The sequence below is a fragment of the Neofelis nebulosa genome, chromosome 14 (genome assembly GCF_028018385.1).
Source record: "Neofelis nebulosa isolate mNeoNeb1 chromosome 14, mNeoNeb1.pri, whole genome shotgun sequence".
Taxonomy (NCBI): domain Eukaryota; kingdom Metazoa; phylum Chordata; class Mammalia; order Carnivora; family Felidae; genus Neofelis; species Neofelis nebulosa.
The window spans coordinates 12,843,238-12,859,918 of NC_080795.1; the positions used below are offsets into that span (position 1 = coordinate 12,843,238).

Sequence of the window (16,681 nt, forward strand, 5' to 3'; positions counted from 1 at the left end):
TCCTATCCCAACACCTACACACACATACAACCCATCCCAGCACCAATACATACACACGCACACATGCACGCATGCACACACACACACACACACACACACACACACACACACATTCATTCCAAAAAGAAGAAGGGGTTTGCTTCAAAATGCTTTCTAAGGAAGGGTCTTGCAAATTGGGTCTTGAAATAAATTCAGTGGCTCATGAATACTTAAAACTCCTAACACGATGAATAAAAATGAGAGTACTCCATTTCCTAAGAGTTAAGTGCTATTTGATAAAACTTTTCTGTGTGATATACATACAGTATAAAGCCTTTTTTTTTTTTAACTGCAGCTCATGTTCAAAGAAGCTGAAAAGTCATTACTCCCAGGTAACCCTGCTAACATCCCCTTGTATTTCCACCCTGTTGAGAACAAGTGAAAGCCTACAGAAATTAAGAGTATGCCCCCAAATAATGACAAATCTTTAAGATTACTAAAGAATGTCTTTTATGCTTTTACAAATTCACAAAAGAAATGATACCAAAATTCTTACCTAAAACTTCCTCATAATCAACAAGATCAAACCAGACGACAGCTACTGATGTCCAGACTCCCAGCAATGCAATGACCATAAACCATGTGAAAAATGAACTTCCAGAAAGTCCTCCTTTCCTCCCATTTTTATGTCCTCCATGCTTTGTATCTGTTTAAAAATAAAACAGATGAACAATGTCATTATACAAGATGACACTTTATTAAACACCTCTTTTTCCTGAATTATTTCTCCAGTAATTTGAAAGTGTTTACATTGGTAAATCATTTCAAAAACAGTTTTCACTCAAATTCTCAGAACATGTTATGTAAAATGAAGATTTTGAAACAGAAAAGATTCTGTTTAGACCCAACACTACATATGTAAAACTTTGACTTAGAAGTAATGAAAGAAATAAACTACTCGTTGGCTAACAATTTTTTAAAAATAAAATGTGATATAACATGTGTATTATATTATATGCAATACATATAACATGTATACCTTCCAAGTTCTTTACCCAAACCACCTAAATATAACCTCCCCTAAAGTTCAGTGCCTATCAACGATTTAATGAAATCCTATAGAAATGTAGCCAAATCCTTTTCTCTGACCCACTTAGTGTCTGTAGAATCTTAAAACGCCTCTTAATGGTCACAGAAAATATCTCCCCCCACAATGGCTCCATATTCTTATCCAGAGAAGGACAGAAGAAGGAACAAGACTATTTAGAGCAAAGAGAGGTCAAGGAAGAAGGGAAGCAAAACAGCACAATTAGTCCCCCTCTGTGACAAGATCCACTGGGGTCTAAGGAAGCAGGAAAAGGCTCATCATGCACAATCCAATCGGTCTCAATGCAGGAAACAGCTTTGTAAACTCTGTCCGCTGAGTGTCATGTATCACATCTCGTGTGTTAAATACACCTTCTCTTTTGGAAATATTCTTACAGCCCAAAGTAAACAAACAAACAAAACATGACAGTCAAGTGACACTGTGAGAAAATGGACAACACTGTCCTTGAAAGAAAGGACCACGGTATTCAAATTTCTCTTACAAAGGAACATAGTAAATACTATTAAAAGGGTAGGTCGTATTCCCATATGCCCTTGAGAAAAGGAAAAGTTCAACCAGGTAGTAGAGCAGGACACTGTCCTCTCTTTGTGGAACGCGGGTCATACATTTTAAAGGGCTTCCACGCGCACAACTGCATGTGACTCTCACAGAGGTCTTGTCAGTGTATCTCGAGAGGGCATTTCTGGATGTCTGTAAAGAACAATTCTTTAACCTGTGCAATTGTGCCTCACACTGCTGGGCAGCTGGCATCCCTGGTTTCCTTGGGTCCCAAAGGTAAGGAGCTCCCGGTGATTATGACAAACAAAAGCACCGCCAATGACCCTACAAGGGTGATGCCTGGTTCAGAACCACTGCGGGTAAGGACAGGAATAATCAACGCTGTTTTATAGAAAAAAGTTCAAATGATTCACCAGGACAAGTTGGGTAGAGCTAGGAATTAAATCTGACTTCCACGGTCCTGAGTTCCTTGATCCATACGGGTGAACCAAATTACAGGATTTCAAAAAAAACAAAAAAACAAACAAACAAAAAAACGCACTAGCTCTAATCTAGAACCTGCTTTCTGATTCCTAAATCCAACTCTCATTAAAGAATGCTGGTAGTAGTTTTCCAATGGCTCAAATCAAGAATATACTGCCAAATCTTCTAGAAGAAAAAAAAATGAAATGAAAATCTTATTAAAAGGATAATTTTTTTTTAAATAAACCAGTAGATCAACTTTTCAAAAGGGGCCACAAAAACTAAATCAGTCTGAGGAAGTGAGAGTGTATGTGTGTATACACACTCAAATACATATATTTTTTCTAGATATCCATATTTAATTATGTAAAATTATGACTAAATAAGACAAATGTCATTCTTAAAAAAAAAGTCAATTTTCTTTTCTTATGTTCTTTAACATTAGGACCAGATTTATAATCATATGGTGAATTCACAAAAGAATACTTACCAAATAACATATGGCCATCTACTATTTCTTATATGATTATTAAAAGTCTCCTAAAGGCTGGCTATCTAAAAACATAATGTATACTTTTCCAAATTCTCTCCGGGCATAGATTATAATGTTACATATTAAATGCACTTAAAACAGGCTTTCCTGTTTCATTACCTGAACACAGCCATGGGAGGGGGAGACTGGGTGAAAACTTCAGAAATGTTGGTGGGTGAAAATGATGATTTCTGATATTACTGAACAATATAGAGCATCACTAAAATTTTAAAAAATAAGAGAAAAAAGTGAGGACAGAGGAGTAGCATAGATACACCAGCAGTGTTGTGTGTTTATTAAACTCCTATACATATGAAGACTTTTCAAAAAAAAAAATTAATGTTTATTTTTGAGAAAGAAAGAGAGAGAGAGAGACAGACAGACAGACCATGAACGGGGAAGGGGCAGAGAGAGGGAGACACAGAATCCGAAGCAGGTTCCAGGCTCTAAGCTGTCATCAGCACAGAGCCCAACGTGGGGTTTGAACTCACAAACCATGAGATCATGACCTGAGCAGAAGTCAGACGCTTAACCAACTGAGCCACCCAAGAGCCCCATGAAGACATTTTTAATGCTGTATAGGGGCACCTGGATGGCTCAGTTGGTTGGGCGTCCAGCTTTGGCTCAAGTCATGATTTCATGGTTCATGGGTTGGAGCCCCATGTCGGGCTCTGTGCTGGCAGCTCAGAACCTGGAACCTGCTTCAGATTCTGTGTCTCCCTTTCTCTACCCTATACCCACTCATACTCTGTCTCTCTCTCTCTTTCTCTCTCTCTCAAAAGTAAATAAACATTAAAAAGAATTTTTTTAATGCTGTATAAAAAAACTTTTATTTCTATATTCATACAAATATATGCACATATACTCTCATTTATATAGAATACTAATTATAATAAGAAAAATGCCTTCTGAAATACCCATTTACTGCCAAATACGGATTTATAATTTAAAATGAGTTTGTAATGAAATCGTTAATGAAACAAAATAATTACTTGAATTCAAAGATCAATTCTATGTCCATTTCTCTTTCTTAAAGCAGAAATGAAGGAAAATTTCTAAGATTCTCAAAACTAAAGTATCACTTAACCAAGTTAATTCAGTACATACTCATCTAAGTTACTGACCTGCAACACTAAATATAAGTAAAAGTGCGAAAAGTGTTTTTAAAAAAATCATATAAATGCGTGCACCACAGCAGAGCTAAGGGATGGGGGGGAGGGGGAGCCAAACACAGTAAAGAGCATACTTTATCTACAGACTGTTTACATTTGTTTTAGAAATGAGGCTAACAACTCTGATCACGTTTCCTAACTTACTGCAAAAAACTACAGAATATACTTTACAGACAACCTCACCTGAGTCAAAGCAACAAAGTGCTCAAAGAAATTAGAAACCAACAGTGCTGATGGAAGGCAGGCCTGTAGGAGGTATGAAAACCAGCAGCAAGATAAAGAATTTGAAAAGAATACATGGCAGGGGGCTATTCCCCTTGAACTGTCCTTAAAACAGTCTTATGAACAAGGGAATAATGACCATCAAACTGAGTCTGTCATTAAAATAATATTTCGAACTGTTTAAGAATGCAAAAAATGGGGGTGCCTGGGCGGCTCAGTCAGTTAAGCGTCCGACTTTGGCTCAGGTCATGATCTCACAGTTTGTGGGTTGGAGCCCCATGTCGGGCTCCATGCTGACAGCTCAGAGCCTGAAGCCTGCTTCTCTCTCTCTGCCTCTCTGCTCACACTCTGTCTCTCTCTCTCTTAAAAATAAATAAATGTTGAAAAAAAAAAAAGAATGCAAAAAATGTACAATAAATCTTAGATTTTTCATTTAAGATACTGTTTATCAAACAGATTAATCACTTTAAAAGAGATAAATGTCAAAAAAAAGGGTAAATGTTACTTAGCTAGAATATGAAATTATTAGCAATATTTTATCCATCCTTTATAATGTCAAATAAATTGTTACTCTAGTATTATTAATCTTATTACGGTTAATATTTACTAATTCCATAAAGGAACAAACAGCAAATTATAAAAAGGAATCTTTCCCAGGACATCTTCATTAGGAGAATGTTTTAACTGACACCAAATAATACTCCCTTGATATGTCACTTTGAAAATATGGCGTACCTAGTCCCAAAGGGCAGATTAGTTTCTGTCCAATGAACTGAAATAAACACAGTAAGATAAACACTTCAAGAGAAACACCTTAAAGAGACCTGAAATCAGCACTTTGTACCAAAGCTATTTCTAGTAGTCAACCCTATTTTCTAAGATCAGAATAAATCTGAGAGTGTTCATTTCATTTTCTGACTCATGATTCCACCTGTAGTCCCAGGGATTAGTCAAGATTTTGTTAATGGAGGTTAAGAATATGGCAAGAACTGTGGGATTCATTTTCTTCCACACTGACCCACCAAAAGTAATGACCTCCAAATCAGAACACTGTTCTTACTACCAAACACAGAAAATTACCACAGCGAGCAATGAAATGTGTGTCTACAAAACGTGGGCTAGGGACCATAGGTAAATTTTATTGTTCATTTGAGGAAAAAGAAAATAAGATATGCCCCAGCACCTGAACAGGGGTCAGTCAGTCACTTAACTGGATTACAACAAACTGGATTACAAATCAACCATGTCCAAGTTTTGCTTAGCATTATGCTGATGATTTCATAAATTTATACATAAGCCCCACACATTTAAAGTTTAAAAAAAAAACATAAAAGCTGTCAAGCAACTCATCAAACTGATTTTTTTTTTTTTTTATGTTACAAAGCATCACCTTTTGGAAGCCAAGAACTGGTAAATGTGGGTCAGAAGTACCAGCTGATTTTACCTAACTATGCAGATTATGTAATCACCAGAGAAACAGGGAGAAATGTCTTCTAAAAGAACTAAAGATACATATTTCATATTCTTCTTCATGGCTGGATGAGGTACTTCAGAATAGTCAGGTGACCCATTCTAACCATTTATTTAAAACAGTGTTCAAAGTAAAGATATTCATATTCTCCATACTAATAATAGACTCCTTCCAGTGGCCACTTAGGCAGCTGAGAGTTGGGAGCTGTCTTGGTGTCTTAATACGTCTTTTTTTTTTTTTTTCCATAAATAAATTTTTGACATAATGAACTGGGACGGGAAGGTTCCAGAAATCTGGGGTCTTGAGATGGGGTTCTGTTTGTGAATGTATGTGCCGTTGCAGGACTGCAGTGGCTCTTACCACTCTGCTAGGGTTACCTAATGTAACAAATGAAAATATATAAACAAAAAGTCCAAATCAATTTGAAAAACAAAAACATAACGAGCTAATGTAGCTTGCTTTCAACTAAATGGAAAGACATTCTTAACTCACAAACTAAAGCAAAAACAAATATACAAAAATGTAAATTCAACACATTATTCAAGAACACTTGAAGCTAATGATTCAGTTTAAAAACAAAATAAAACACTAGCATCTTTACTTTGCATTTATCACCCACTTCGCAAAAATTAGGTCAGTTTCCACACATGGTAAAGCCTGAGTCAAGCTCTGCTTGCACCAACTAAGTGTGCTCACTAATACAAGACTTACACATGCCTTAGATTTCCTGTAATGTCATATGAGATCTAAATCTAACTACACACAATTCTTTGAATTTACTGTAATTATAAGACCAAAGAAGACTGCTTGTACATTTTTCTGAACTTTTTAAAATGTGGTTTCTGCTTTTACAAATATATAATCTAATATACTAAAAGGTATTCTAAGACACCAAAACATATTCAGATCAAGGACAGATTACTCCAGGAAAAATTAAACTACCATGAAAAGGTGATGTCTCCCGGAGTTCTAAATAGAAAAGATGTAGAAAACGTAGTCGAACAGTCAAAACTATTTTAAAGGTGCACAACTGAAAATAAAGCTAAAAGCTGTCAGCTAGATCCCAAACCACTTTTAACCCAAACAATAAAAATGTACCTTTACTTTCAGCCATTTTGGTTTCTTCAATCCATGAAGAGTATATATGGAGGACAAAAATCAGCTATCAGCAGGTATCACGCACGCCAAGTGCCCTTCCCTACAGAGCTTCAGACTGGCCAACTGTTCCACGGGCAAGGCCTCTAGAACTGAAATTGGACCTGACTGCAAACTCTGCTCAGCAGTTATTTTTAGAGGCCCCTTCCTCATGGCCAAATACCGCTAATCACTCAGGCTGAAATGCTCTCCTAACAATGCGACAGCCTTTCTCCCACTTACGGGATTCCTTTCTCGGTTGGTGCTGTCTCCCAACTCCAAACCTTAAAAAAATTATGCATGCTGGACAAAATGAAATGGAACAGAGTGTGTTGCCAGTTCTGTTTTCTTGGAGTCAGTCTCGAATGGTTTTAGCCTAAGGACCGAATCATTCAAAACTGAAACAGGCCTTGCTGGAACATGCGGCCCCACGCAAAACCAGCTTGATCTGGCCCTTCAGGGTCTAATGAAATCCTACATGAAAAGACCATTACTTAGTTTGTTTGAATGAGACAGAAAACTAAATGGTAAGAAATTAATTAATGCTCTAGAATTCTGATTCACAGGTATGATCATCCCAAGTCTAATTCCTAATGCAGCAAAAGTAAAAAACAAACAAACACATATTTCCCCAGAGAAGAAGGGAGAAGGAGCTGGGAATGAAAGCAGGGAGGGAAGATAGGCAGGGGAGGGATGGGGGAGAGGGAGGGCCAATAGGCTGGAAGGGAGCAGGCAGGGAAAGAAGGAACCCTGAAGCGTGGCAACAGTGATCCAGGAAACAGGACCTCAGAGAAAATACTGGAAAGAGAGTGTGCAACTGTTTCTGATTTTTTCCACTTCCTTCCAATCCCAACTCCACATAGTCCCTTCTGGGAAGTAAAACCAGCCCAAAGTTACTACCATTTATTCACTGATTTAAAATTAGCAGTTCACAGAATTCATCAGAACTCTGATTAGTACATTAAATTAATTTAGCACAAATAGCATCGAGAGCAAGGCAGCAACCTTTATTTATGAGGGTTTAATTTTTTTTTTTTCCAGCCAAACTGAATGCTTCACAAGCAAATTAAACACTGAAATGTTTTGAAGAGGAGTCAGTCGCCTATGGTACCAATATTTGATGGCCAAGAGCTGAAAAGAGTGAACAAGGCATCAGGGCAACTGAACAAAACTGCTGAGCGTCCCAGGTGTCCTCTGACCAAGAGCCATTTCCTCAAAGACCCGTCCTGCTAAAGTGAGTGAGTGCTAAAATGTTACATGATAGTGAATCAATTGTTGACAGGGAATTAAGAAGACCCGCCACCATACAAATTTATTTGACAAATATTTCGGAGGTTTTCTTTTGTTGTTTTCAGAGAGAGGAAGAGTGACAAGAGACCTGTCCTGGGGCCACAGGAAACCAAGCCACTATACTCACATGGTAGGTAGCCCATTTCAGACTTAAGAAACCCGAATTCGATTACTGGCTTCCTGACTTTGATTTGGGGGCCTCAATTTCCTTGCCTTTAGAATGCGTCTTGGCATTAAACCAGGCGCGCAAGTGTTTGTTGAATTCATCCACGCGATACGTTTCCAATGAATCAGTTGGGACACATGCACAAGCCCCCACCCCTCCAATCCCAATTCTGTTTTATGACACCAGCCTGCCACCACGGCTGCCCAAGCTGCCGGAGTTCCTTCCCTCCCTTTATGGGCCTGCACCAAGGCAGCCACATTCTGAATTACAGGTCTGTGGCCAACGCCGAATTGAGATGAGAATCACGCCTACTAAATTCGGGGGTACCTCACCCCTGAGGCTTCTCCAACACAGCTCCAATCATCCCCTCGACAAATGTTCATCACACACATTGACACCATCTTCTCCTTCACCTTTTACAAGTTTTACAGGTTTTTAAGAAAAGGTCTTCCCTCCCTAGTGGCACAATAATGGCACACCTGCTATTTGAGATAGGGTGAACAGGCTAAGTCTGTGAAATAACATGTAACCTGTCTTCTTCCTTAACGAAAAAGAAATTCTGAATTCCAAGTTACTCTCACTTATAATAAGCACAACTTATTTTTATGACAGGAAATATTTATGAAAAGTTTAAAAGTAAATTCATGTGCATATAGAAAATCATGGTTTTAAAACCCCGGCAATGACAACTAAAGTCAAACTAAAGTCATAAATTATTCCTCGTAATCAATCGCTGCTGGGGCTAATAGCCAATTCCTACATCCAGACAAAGATCAAACTCCTAACATGTGCTCTGAGGCTATTATTATCAGCCTGATGCCACTGGAGACCACAAAAGCCCAGTCTCATGTCCAAGGATGCCAGGCTCTACCGGCTTCCAAAACATGCCAGGGGAAATCCATGAGACTGTTCACGGGTCCCAAGGACTACTTCCCTCCTCTCACCCAATCAGCTTTCATTCGCAGCAGTGGCTCTCGGGAGCACATCACAGTCACCTGGAGGGCTTGTCAAAACACAGACTGCTGGGCCCACTCCCAGAGTTTCTGAGCCTCTGGGGTCCGAGAACGTGCATTTCTAATAGGTTCCCACCCGGGTGACTGGAGGCAGCTGGTGCCAGGACCACACATGAAGAGAACCATTGCACGGCTTCCCGTGCTACCAGCTCTGATTCTCAGGCTCTGGAGGAGGAGGAAAGCAGGGCTTGCTTTTACCAGTTTGCCGAGCATCATTTCCTCACCCCCTAAAAAAGAAATAACAACAAAACCCTCTTCCTCTGAGGCCCATGCCGTCCAGTTATACTGCCCTCCAACCTGCCTCCTCACTGCCATCGACCACCTGCGGTGCTCTCTCCCCTCAGTGACGTACTCACCTGGAAACCAGCCAGTACCGTGTGATGTCAATGTCCACCTGTGTGGCAAATGTGACAAGTTCTCTTTCCTTCATTTCTTCACCCCCAGTGACCTTGCTCCCCTCCATCCTATAGCCAACATTCATTCATTCATTCATTCATTCATTCATTCAAGGCGGAGAAGGGGCAGAGAGAAGGGGAGAGAGAAAATCCCAAGGAGGCACAGAGCCCCATACACGGCTCAAACTCACCCACTGTGAGATCAGGACCTGATCCGAAACCAAGAGTCGGATGCTTAACCAACTGAACTACCCAGGCACCCCCCCCCCAACATTTATTATTATATCCCTACCGGGGCTCTTGTGACAAACGCACCCTAATTCACCTGTCTAATGGCATTTTCATCCTTGTTGAGCTATCTCTGTAGCTTCCCTGGCACAACCATCTTGAAAGATTCTGTAACCTTGCTAAGAAAGCTCTGTTGGCTTGAGTCTATCATGAGAACTGCAGGATAGCCAAAGATACCAAAGATACCAAAAATCTATTTCTTCAAACACACACACACACACACACACACACACACACACACACACCCTCCCTCATCTACATATAGTCTCCACAGCAAACATGAGCAACTTTTTTGAAATCTAATTATTAAATAGCCAGTATTACAGACAGAACTCCTCAGACATTGAGTGAAATCTGCTTGCACACACCCTCCCGAGCTAGGGAGCACCACCTCTAAATGCAAAGGTTTAGGCTGTCCCGAGTATGTGATGCACAGAATAAAAACATCCACTCGGATCACACACCCTCCTATTTTTCCAGCTCGTTTACTCAACAACTTCTTGGATCCTGTAGTTCTCTTGCTTCTACTTTCTTTCTTTTTTTTTTTTTTAATTTTTTTTTCAACGTTTTTAATTTATTTTTGGGACAGAGAGAGACAGAGCATGAACGGGGGAGGGGCAGAGACAGAGGGAGACACAGAATCGGAAACAGGCTCCAGGCTCCGAGCCATCAGCCCAGAGCCCGACGCGGGGCTCGAACTCACGGACCGCGAGATCGTGACCTGAGCTGAAGTCGGACGCTTAACCGACTGCGCCACCCAGGCGCCCCGCTTCTACTTTCTTCTGAACTCCTCCTCGCCTGCTGCCTTCACATCTTTCCATGTTGAGAGTCCACAGTTCATCAGTTAATCACTCCCTGACTCACTAAAGCCTTTGCTCCTCAATCCATTCGTTGCATCAATCCGCCATAACGGTCTCCCTGGATGAACACAATCACTCACCCTTATCCACGACTGTTAAGGGCAGCAAGGGACACCAAAAGAAATCACGCACAGGACACAGTGGAACGAATCCCAACGGGCTCTCAGGGCTGCCTGTCAATCCCGCACACATCTCTGGAACACTCCCTTTCCTGTTCTCCAGAAGGACTATTTCAAACATCTCTGCCCCTCAAGAATCCTATTTTCTCATACTCGGAAAACGCCATAGCCTCTTATAGCACAGAAGACAGAAGCATCAGCAGGAAACCGTCTGGACTGCACTGCCACCCATCACAAACCTACATTCACCAGCATCCATTGTTTTCCTCCCAATTCCTCAGCTACCTCACCCTCCTTATCCTTTCACTCTCCGGTACTGTCAGCCTTTCTGCCTTTACTAATTATTCCCTCAAGCCCAGAGTGAGCCCCTGCTCTTTCTCCTTCCCATCATAGATGAAATTCTCAACAGAGCTATGATTTCACTGCTTTCATTTTGTGATGGCCCACTCACTCCTTACCCCCTGTACGTAGGCTGTGATGTAGCTTCTGCACAGGGCAGTCACTCTAATGTGACGCCAATGACTTCCATGTTGCTGAATCCAATGGAGTATTTTCAGTCCTCGTCTAACTTGCCCTCTCAAAGGAATTCTTCCTCCTAAAACATTCTCTTTCCCTGCTTGACTTTTTCTGATTCTTCATCTCGTATTTCTTCTACCTTTCTGAACTTTCTACTTCTCAATCTCCTTTGCTACTTCATTCTCCTCTAGTTGACTTTCAAATGTGGAAATTCCATATGCCTTGCTCCTATGCCATCTCTCTACTTGACTAATGCATCCATAGGCTTAAACTTTCCTCTCCTTTTAGGTCCAAACGTATCTGTCTACTCAATATCCATTTGAATCCGTATGGAAAACCCAAACTCGGCATACACACAACTGAACCCATGATCTTTCTCCTCTCCTCTCTGTCCAAATCTCAGGAACACTTCCATCAAAAGCCAGCTGCTTAAACCAAAAACTTGGCATTCATCCTTGACTTCACCCTCTTCCTTTCCCCAAATACCCATCTCTCAAGTCAGAGTCTCTCTAGCAGGCTGTTGCAAATGGCTTACACCTATGCCAAGACGTGAATTCCCCTCAGCCCCTGGGTCATCCTTGCCTATTTACCCTGGCATGATATTTTAAAAAACCATTTATGTGTGCCATGACATAAAAGAAGTGGAAAATTGTGTCTCAAACCACCCATAGTTCTGCCCCTCTACTGAGACCACCCAAATCCATGTTACCATCATCTCATAGGCTACTATAATACTTTAACATACTTTTCCTGCTCTATACAGCAGCCATGATAATTTTTTCAACCTGATTATATCATTACCCTTTTTTAAAAAAAACCCTATTTTTCTTAGGGGTTCACACTGTTCTTAAGATAAAATAAAAATCTTTGATGTGGCCTGTAAGACTCTATTTGACATGGCCCCAGCCAACCACTCTGGCTTTCATTTTGTGTCATTTCCTATGGCTGTGTATGTTCCAGATACAAAACACTCATCCTGCTCTGGTCCTGCATAGGCCATGCCCTCTTCCTGAATGAACGTCAACACTGGGTTACCACCACATAGTTGCCCCCAGCCCAGCTATCTACTGCTTGTTCTTCTTAAATCCCACCTCTTCAAGGAGGCTTTCCCATAACACTGTGACGGCATTTTCTTTTTCTTTCTGTTTCTCTTTGTTACTATGATTATTATTTTCTCTTTCATCATGAGAAGTGTACTCTTTAATCTCCATCCCCTATTTCACTCACTGCCCCACCTACCTCCCCTCTGGTAACCATCAGTTTGTTCTCTATAGTTAAGAGTCTGTTTCTCGGGGGTGGCTAGGTGGCTGAGTCGGTTAAGTGTCCAACTCTTGATTTGGGCTCAGATCATCTCACAGTTCATGATATCGAGCTCCACTTTGGGCTCTGTGCTGATAGCCCGGAGCCTGCCTGGGATTCTCTCTCTGTGCCCCTCCCCACCCTGTGCACGCAAGTTCTGTCTCAAAATAAATGAATATACATTTTTTAAACAAAGACTTTTTCGGGGCGCCTGGGTGGCTCAGGCGGTTAAGCAGCCGACTTCGGCTCAGGTCATGATCTCACGGTCCGTGAGTTCGAGCCCCACGTCAGGCTCTGTGCTGACAGCTCGGAGCCTGGAGCCTGTTTCAGATTCTGTGTCTCCCTCTCCCTGACCCTCCCCTGTTCATGCTTTGTCTCTCTCTGTCTCAAAAATAAATAAACGTTAAAAAACAAAAATTTAAAAAAAAACAACGAAGACTTTTTCTTGGTTTGTCTTTTTGCCTTTGCTCATTTGTTCTGTTTCTTAAATTCCACACGAGTGAAATGTTTGTCTTTCTCTGACTTATTTCGCTTAGCATTATACTCTCTAGCTTCATCCCTATTGTTGCAAATGGCAAGATCTCATGCTTTGTTATGGAGGAATAATATTCCACTATATACACATACCACTTCTTTATCCATTCACCTATCAATGGACAGTTGAGCTGCATTCATAGTTAGGCTGTTGTAAATAATGGTGCAATAGACACAGGGGTGCACGTATCCCTTTGAATTTGTGTTTTTGCATTTTGGGGGTAAATACGATTACTGGATCATAGAGTAGTTCTATTATTAATTTTCTGAGGAACCTCCATACTGTTTTCAGAGTGGCTACACCAGTTTGCCTTCCCACCAACAGAACAAGAGGGCTCCTTTTTCTCTACATCCTCACCAACATTTGTTATTTCTTGTGTTTTTATTTTAGCCATTCTGACAGGTATATTTGACAGATGTATCTGACAGGTGTCTCTTTCATTGAAGTTTTGATTTACATTTCCATGATAAGTGATGTTGAGCACCTTTTCATGTGTCTGTTGACCATCTGTCTGTCTTCTTTGGAGAAATGTCTGTTCATCTCTTCTGCCCATTTTTAACTGGAGTATTTATTTCTTGGGTGTTGAGTGGTATCAGTTCTTTATATATTTTAGGTACTAACCCTTTATCAGCTTTGTCATTTGCAGATATCTTCTCCCATTCAGTAGGTTGCCTTTTAGTTTTGTTGATTGTTTCCTTCACTGGGCAGAAATTTTTTATTTTGATGTAGTCCCAACAGTATATTTTTACTTTTATTTCCCTTTCCTCGGGAGACATAGCTAGAAAAACACTGCTATGGTGGCCAATGTCAGACAAATTATTGACTATTCTCTCTTCAAGGATTTTTATGGTTTCAGGTCTCACATTTTGAATTTATTTTTTTTTCAACTTTTTTTTTTTTTTAATTTTATTTTTGGGACAGAGAGAGACAGAGCATGAACGGGGGAGGGACAGAGAGAGAGGGAGACACAGAATCGGAAACAGGCTCCAGGCTCCGAGCCGTCAGCCCAGAGCCTGACGCGGGGCTCGAACTCACGGACCGCGAGATCGTGACCTGGCTGAAGTCGGACGTTTAACCGACTGCGCCACCCAGGCGCCCCTGAATTTATTTTTATGTAAGGTGAAAGAAAGTGGTTGAGTTTCATTCTTTTGCATGTACCTATCCAGTTTTGCCAAAACCATTTGTTCAAGAGACTGCCTTCTTCCCACTGTATATTTATTCCTGTGAGAGCATTTCCTAATACACTCTCACAGTAGTATGTACTTCTTCACAGCATTATTTCATTGGTAATTTAGTTCTTAACTTCCTTCTTCCTTCAGAATGCATGTTTCATCTGCCTTGTTCATTCCTCTACATTTGCCTTGCACCTAGCAGGAACTCAACAAACATTTGTTAAACGCATAAACTCCTTCTCAAATTCTTGATATGATATGAGTAATCACACTTCTTCCTGCTCATACTTGACAAAAAAGGGCACAAAATCTAGTCCAACAAATGTCACACCACTTCAAGTTACTTCCATTTTCACAAGTTTTCCTAAAATTAATTCACACTAGGAAAAGACCTATAAATAGTTAAGGGAAATATTAAGAAAGAAGCCCAGTGTTTCCCAAACACTGGTTATGAAGCCAAGCTGGTCTACGAGCAAGTTTTCACTGCTTCTGTGTCAGATAATTTCCTCACTGATCCATCTTTGGTGACTGCCACCTATATTGAACATAAGTAGGCCCACGCTGGAAGGATGCTGCAGCCCCCGTGCACCTGGCCCCACAGTCAGATGCCTGACACTGCTCTCCTGACTGACCCTGTATAGAAAAGGCACAGGGGACTGAAGGAGTGACAAGGGCTATTAGAATTTAGTAAGACAACACTGAGAACTCGTCTCCATTTTCATCAGTGTAAATAGTAAAGTGAAATATTAGCCGTGACTATCTATATCAGCCTCCCTTTATTTTTAGGAAACTTCACTGCTCTTTGGAACCCCAGGTTGAGGAACCACTGTCCCAACGTCCCCCTGTTTGTGTCCTGGATTCAGCTGTTCTCTTCTGTAGTGATGAACACAGGTCCATCAACCTCCACCTATGAATCTGCAAGGGACTGAAGTGCCATTGGTAAGATGCTAAAACCATACTATAAATGGTAGTTAACTCCAAAAATTCATTTCCTCACGCCAGGCCTAACAAGTTAGTGTTTTAGGCTTAATTAGTTCCCCCTACAGAGCACTCAATAAAAAGAAAACAGTCTCAGAGGAAAAAGCACTCCCTGGCAAATCAATCATCAATGTGGGTAACAGTTATTAGTGGTGGTTAGTGATTATGGAGTTCAAAATCAGACAGTCTCCTGCTGAACTGGGAATGGCGGAGGTTCTAAAGAAAACTGAGTTGTGGTGTCCATTCAGAAACTCTGAGGTGGTAAAAAGTTGTTAGAAGAAATATGAAACAAACAATAAGTTTCTTTTTTCAAAACTAAAAACAGTAACAGTAAAAAAAATTGTAAAAAAAACCCAAAAATCAAAAAAACAGTAAAACAAAAGCCTAGCCCCACTCATCTAACTCTAAGGCAATGAGACTAGGTCATAAAACCAACAGGTACGACCACAGTTGATTTGCAGCTGTGTTCCCAAACGCCTTTGACCTTAACCCCTTTAGACAGCGGAAGATCCATAGCTATCCTACCTCACCAGTTCCCACTTTCTAGGACAATGGAATTCATCATTTACAAAAAGTGTCCTCAGAGGCAAATGGGGAGAGATGGGAGGGGGACAGAAAAGCACTAGCACAAAGTGTGCAGGGGATTCACGTGTAAATGGCAAAGCATATGGGTCTCAGAGTTAACTTACTAGAAAATCATAGGCCAAAAGCATAGTTGATGCAATTATGCATCACAATGTATTTTGAGGACAGCCTACAAGAGGCAAGGAAGGCACTGCCCCAAAGAGGGCCACGTAGAGCCCTTCCCCTCCTTCGTGCCCTCCAGTCTTGCTGCTAATAGGAGATAAAAAAAAAATTCTACACTGAAGAGGAGACCTGATTTAAAGCAAACAGACCAGAAATGGAGAGTGACTGGTACGTTAGGGAATCTGTCCCAAAGACGGTCAAAAGCCTTGCCAACCACACATTAATCCAGTCCAGCTAAGCACAATGACTGGAAGAAAATGAGGCTTTGTATCAACGCCTTGTCAGACAAAGACTGCTAAATAAAACGGCTACAAAATGTGGCCACATGTTATTAGGACAGCCCATGAAAAACTGCCAGTATTTAACCATTTTTCATATGACCGAAAAAACAATGTATTTTCCCAAGGTTTTATTATGAAACTTTTCAAACACACAACAAAGCTGAACAAATTTCACAAAGAATACCCATGTGCTATCACTTAGATTCTACTATGAACACTTTATTATAATGTGTATGGCATGTCAATTCATCCCTCTATATCCATCTACTAACCTATTTTATATGTAATACATTTCAAGATAACTTGTAGACACTGGTTCACCTCCTCTAAGTACTTCAGCTTCTATCATAACCTACAGTTTTATATTTCTTTACCATTTTTTAAAATTTTTTTAAGCTTTATTTATTTTTGAGAGAGAGAGAGAGAGAGAGAGAGAGAGAGAGA

At 40.5% G+C, this 16,681-nt stretch overlaps 1 protein-coding gene across 12 annotated transcripts in view; it reads right to left on the minus strand.

Moving 5' to 3' along the window:
- The window catches only part of ASPH (aspartate beta-hydroxylase), a 226,948-nt gene that overhangs the window by 183,723 nt on the left and 26,544 nt on the right, over positions 1-16,681 (minus strand). For 11 of the 12 annotated variants that reach the window (XM_058699669.1, XM_058699672.1, XM_058699666.1 and 8 more), the window contains exon 2: positions 536-685. In XM_058699669.1, the coding sequence (XP_058555652.1) occupies positions 536-685 (150 nt within the window). Of the gene's footprint in view, positions 1-535; positions 686-6,548; positions 6,703-16,681 lie in introns of those variants that run through there. The other variant, XM_058699670.1, reaches the window with a different exon arrangement.